The following is a 6,000-nucleotide window of genomic DNA, read 5'->3' on the forward strand; positions in this document are numbered from 1 at the left end:
CCACCAAGTCTTTGGGGAAAAAGAGATGTGCGTTGGCCATCTGTCTCCTCTGCATTTGATATTGACTCCACTTGGGAAAGCTTTCACAAAAGTCTGTCTTGTCATCTTGTCTGCAGCTATCATTATACAACCTCTAGGCTCTATTCCCTGATACATTAAATGTATGTGAGAGGGTCTTGTCAAAAAATGAATGTTTTGATGATATTTCCTCAATCCTCACCTCCAATTATCTTCATTTCCCCCCCAAAAAGACAAAAACATTGCACAACTACTGCCACTTTGCAATGAAAGACTAAGTAAAACATGCTTTTTAGTTCACCTGCAACGTATTTCCGGGCAGCTTATGGGATGGTGTGTCGTCAGTCCATCAGTCCGTAAACACTTGCAACTTCTCTGAAACTGCTGATAGGATTGTGACCAAACTTGACAAAAATCATACTTGGTATGTTGCAACTCAAGTTTGTTCACGGCATTAAGAAAAATTGGGATGTCAGGGAGTATACCGGGGGTCAAAGTGGGTCCCGGTTTGACTCTCCCAAAATAGGTATTTGCTTTCTTCCCTGAAACTTCACACACTATTTCGATGAAACGTGATGACACCATTCAGTACCCATGATGTGCCTAAGTTTATTCACGACATAAAAAAAAAATCGGGCCCTAAGGGAGTGTATGGGGGGGTGGGGGGGTGGAGGAGGGCTGCCCTCCCAAATAGGCATTTGCTTTCTTCTCAGGAACTACACATACAATTCCGATGAAATTGACCACAACCGTGATACACCAATGAATGATGACCAACGATGATGATATACCGGGTTCATCACCCGTGATATACCAATGAATGATGACCAACGATGATGATATACCGGGTTCATCACCCGTGATATACCAATGTTTGATCACCGCATTCAAAAAATCGGGGTCGAATGTGGTTTACGGAGGAGGAGGAGGGGAGTTTGCCCCCCAAAATAGGCATTTGCTTTCTTCTCAGAAACTCCATACACAATTTGGATGAAACTTGACCACAACCTTCATCACATGTGTTGTACCAAAGTTTGTTCAAGGCATTAAAAAAAAATCGGGCCCTAGGGGATTTATGGGGGTGGGGGAGGAGGGTGTTCGCCACCCGCACCCCACTCCAAAATAGGTACTTGCTTTCTTCTCAGAAACTACACATACAATTCTGATGAAACTGACCACAACATTCCGTTCATCGCCTGTGATGTACCAAATTCATCACCTGTGATGTACCAATGTTTGTTCACATCATTAGAAAAATCGGGGTCTATTGGAGTCTCCCGGGGGAGGGAGGGGGGAGGAGAAGATGGGTTAACCCCCCAAAATAGGTATTTTTTAGCCCCCTACTGTTGGACTTAGTCCAAAACAGGGTCTTATGGATTTGGTCCTGTTCATGCATCCATAACCATATCTCGTTGATGTATGGACCGATATTGTTCATACTTGGCACAAAGACAATACCTGACGGTGTACGTATGCACATCATTTTGTTTCACGATGTGATCAAAGATGGCCGACTGGCGGCCATTTTAGTTGTAGAAAACCCAATATTGAACAAGTCCTCAACCATTTCTCAGACATGCATTTGCTTTGCTGGTGTTGTTCAACCTTGGCACACAGATAATGAATTATGGCTTACATATGCACATCATTTTTTTAAAATATCAGAACCAAGATGGCCGACTGGCGGCCATTTTGCTACTTTAACGTGCCTCCAACAATTTCTCACACATGCATAATCCGATTTTCTTCAAGTTTGGCACAAAGACAATACATGAGTATCCATAAATATGCAGAAGATTTTGTTTTGTCATCTGACCAAAGATGGCCGACTGACAGCCTTTAGCTCCGTACAGCAAAATTACTAAAACCATGGCGGGGGCTATGATATTTTATGTTTTTTTACCCTCGCCAGGGGAGAGGGTATTGCATTTGTTCTTCTTGTTTTTGTTTGTTTGGTTAAAGTTTTGTGATTACGTTAGTTTGATTCAACATGCTGCCGTGTCATCTAGCAACCATTGAAATTGGTTTAAAATACCATGATCCTGTTTTAAATACCTTTGGTCAGTGTAGTACACCGCTATATTCTACCAGATGAGCACCCAAGGGTATTGCCCCTATTTTAAAAGTTTTGTTCGGAAAACTGACACCTTACCATTTTACTGTGTTAGGTCTGTAGTTGAGGTGACACCTTTCCATAGGTCTGTAGTTGAGGGAGTCATTTTTAGGCCAGACCAATCAGCTTCACCAAATTAATTTGATATCCAGAGAGATGGCATTAACCATCATCATACAAGTCAAACGGTATTAAACCAAACACAGCCAAATGCTATGCAATGCTTTTAATTCAATCATTGTTCGGCCATACTTAGCCATTAGCCATGTAATGGGATGCAAGTCGAATGCTCGTAATTCTAATGCAACCAAATGCCTTTGATTTGAACAACATTTGAGAACTGCTAAGTTGAATGCACAAATGCCAATCACCCAAAGGCTGGCAGGATGGTCGAGAGCTGTCTGAGTACGCACACTCACCTCCAAGCTGTCTAGCCTGGGGTTTAATCCCGATGCATCTATAAACTGTCATCCCGATGTTTCATAGACAGGGGGACTCATCAATATGTTTGCCATCCTTCGGGTGGACGTTAAATAGTCCCATCCGCCTGCATTAATTGGTGGATGTTAAATATCGCACTGTATCCTTCTCAGAAAGTGGACGAGCTATCGCCGGCACCATGAACAAATTACAAATTCCTGCTCTAACCTGCTGGGGGAACATTCACCCTCGCAGCCATGATGCAACCAGTAGCCACAGGCTGTATACGAAATGAATGAATTCACCCAAAAGATGTTCATCTTATCATATTCTGCTTGATGGAGCTGGTTATGAGAAGTGCTGTTTGACTTGTCACACTTCAACTTATCGCGTGTTCAACTAAACAGATCTCTCCTGTAAAATGGACTATAAAATGACCATTAATATGTAACCAACACTAAACAATCCCATTTGCTTCCACTGTTGTGTGGGGGTTCTAGTGAGGGGAAAAATATTTAATCAACATATTGAGCGATTTGAGGCAAACTAACATAAATCTGCCAATTGGCAGAAATCTGGTGTGTCTGTCTGAATGGTGCGTGATATCTCCTCTGCATGTTTTTTGGCCTTGCCACAATCCCCACAGACTGCAAGGATGTCAACAAAGTGGCGTATTGCCCTCTGGTGCTCAAGTTCAAGTTCTGCAGCCGGGCCTATTTTCGCCAAATGTGCTGCAAGACGTGCCAGGGCCACTAGTTCTCATCTGGGCCTTGGTGCAAGTTTCAGCTTCACTGCAACACAGATGAGCAGTGTGTTGTTTTCGGAAAATTAGGGGTAATACTCCAAGCAATGAACTTCCATTCTTTTGGAGCATTGCCCATGACTGCTGAATCTATTGTCATGAAAATGAATGCTTCAAGCAGCCTGCAATGAACTACAAAAGACCTTTATTATGAACAACAGGTGGAGGCCCGAGCTGCAACTAATTTGTTCTACTAGGACGGTTTTTTAAATAAATAATTTGCATTATGAATGAAGGAAAGCGAAAAAGCAAAAAATGTGCAAGAGCACATTCTTATTGTTTGTTTTATTCCTCTTTCTCTTCTTAATGCTTATTTCTTTATCACTGTTATTACCAGTGGACCTGCTTAAGGCTTGAACTAGCTTTGTGGTCACGAGGCCTGATCTAAATAGTTTCTGAATGACTTATTTGATTGTTGCTGTTATTATTTGTTATTTTATTTATTTTGTTTAAGATGAAAAACACTTAGGTTGGTAATTTAGCAGTGAATAGTGAAGTGGCACATTTGTAAGGAGATGAAATTTTAATGGTAATTCTCTAGTTGATCTAAGATACTGATTTACCTTAAGAAAATTCATCCTTGACATGGCTTTCTGTCAATTCAGACCAGCTTATTGTCTAGACTTTTATAGAACAATGGCAGTATTACCACGGCACATTTTGCGGAATCTCAGATGAGAAACGGTGCTCAATCTTCAACGGATAAGGTGCTTACGCGGATTTCATTGTAAACTTGGGGTAGTTGTTTTTTATTGAAAATCTTATGTAATGCCAAGTGGACTTTTGATTTTTTGAAATTATCACAGGTAAGATCATATGGCAACGTACCTCGTAGCATGGTTTTACTTGGTCTTTTAGTTGTTACATGGGTCATTTATTATCACTTGTTTAGCGTTAGTTGTCTGTTTGTTTTTTGTGGCGCAAGGATTAGAGGAGTAATGAGTGTTGAGAAAGTGCTTGCTTTGAGAAAATTACCACTCCGATGAGCCAATGTGGTTTCATTATGATAACGGTTTTCCTGTCAAATAACTTGTGTGCCCAAAACAAATCTTCCCTTGGTTGTAAAGTAGCTGTGGAATTGAGGTGGCATTATTTCAAGAATCACAAATATTTCCCAGAAATCTGAAGCAATTCTCATCAGATTTCGATCAGATCTCTTGAGCAATCTTAGGCAATTCAATTTCGTAACGAGGAACTCAGCAGGCAATAATACTTCTTCTTTTTTTTGTATACAAGATCGAGGCTTGTGTAAGAGCTAACATCAATCACAAAACAAAAAAACGGACACACATAACATAAAATAAAGGGAGCGGGAGACAAGATGGGGAGAGAGGGAAACATACAAGTACAACAGCAGAGAACAGGGACAACGGAAGATCCGTGGGAGGGAGAGGGCTTGGGGGAGGAGGCATGGGAAGGTGGGGGGGGGGGGGTGGGAAAGGTATAAAAAACATGGACACTGCTAGAACTTTGAGGAAAGAAAGAAGTCAGGATTTCAAAAAAAAAGTGGGTCTGGGGTGAATTAACGTGGGTAGAAGAGATCAAGGTTTTGGATGGGGGAATACAAGAGATTGTGGTGAACAGCTGTTTTAAAGACCTGGAGGGAGGAGTGGGATTGAAGAGAGTGAGCGAGTTTATTCCAGAGGCAGGAGTAAAGAGGAATGAAGGAGTGAAGGTGAGCAGAGAGTCTTGATTTTGGCAATATCACCAGAAGAGGGTTATTGGCAAATCTTGTGCGACCTGTAGGAATATTTGGGGGACGGAGCACAGACAGAGCTGGGGGAGCTAGGCCGGAGAGGAGTCGGTAGAAGACAGAAAGACCACCTACCTGGCTGCGGTAAGTGAGTGAAAAGCCCTCGGAGTTAGCCTCGGAGTTACTTTGAAACAACATCAACCGATGTTGGATAGGCGTCTTCTTCTTGCTTGATGTTGCGACGTTATTTCAACAAAAATTCAATGTTGAAACGACGTTAAATGCCTGCTGTGACTTTCTGTACAATGAGGAGGTGGGAAGTAGTGAGGTAGTGTGCAAAATGGAAGAGGACCAAAGTCAAAAGGTGTATAAAGGGAGGTTAAAGAGTTGGAGGGGGTATATTAAATGAAGGATAGTGATGAATACATAGAGTAACAGACTCAGGAATGAAACAATTTAGTTGGTCTTTGACTGTTATGTACTGCTCCAAACCCCAGTTGGCTAGACCCAAGATCGATGATGAGATTTCTTAAGATATTATCCTTCTTCATTGCCCCTCATCAATAACCAATTATATCTGGATCTTGCTGCTTAATAATCATGTCACGAGACAAACCAGTAGAAAGAGTCAAGATTGATCAGAATGGGGACAGACAAATACTTTTCCTTTTGCAGTGTCGCAAGGCATATTTAAATCGAATACATCATGATTCTTTACTTGGAGATTAAAAACAAAAACGTACGGTATTTCCTGGCTTAACGCAGTTTCACGTAACGCGATTTTGCTATAACACGGCCTTTCTATTTGGGAACAGTTCTTGCACAACACGGAAAGGTGCTCGTTATAACGCAGTTTCTGAATGGCAGTCGACGACCTTTCCTGCACTGCCCCGAATGATACAACTCACATCTCAGTCCTTCGGTCCGCCATCTTGCTGTGTGACATGTACTCGA

At 41.8% G+C, this 6,000-nt stretch overlaps 1 protein-coding gene across 1 annotated transcript in view; it reads left to right on the forward strand.

The window, feature by feature from the left end:
- Nucleotides 1–3,307, forward strand: part of LOC137423610 (A disintegrin and metalloproteinase with thrombospondin motifs 6-like) — a 353,906-nt gene extending 350,599 nt beyond the window's left edge. The window contains exon 29 of the mRNA XM_078770793.1: nucleotides 3,198–3,307. Within this exon, the coding sequence (XP_078626919.1) occupies nucleotides 3,198–3,307 (110 nt within the window). The remainder of the gene's footprint in view (nucleotides 1–3,197) is intronic.
- Nucleotides 3,308–6,000: the final 2,693 nt, after the last annotated feature.

This window comes from Myxine glutinosa, chromosome 1 (genome assembly GCF_964187855.1).
Source record: "Myxine glutinosa chromosome 1, kmMyxGlut1.1, whole genome shotgun sequence".
Classification (NCBI taxonomy): domain Eukaryota; kingdom Metazoa; phylum Chordata; class Myxini; order Myxiniformes; family Myxinidae; genus Myxine; species Myxine glutinosa.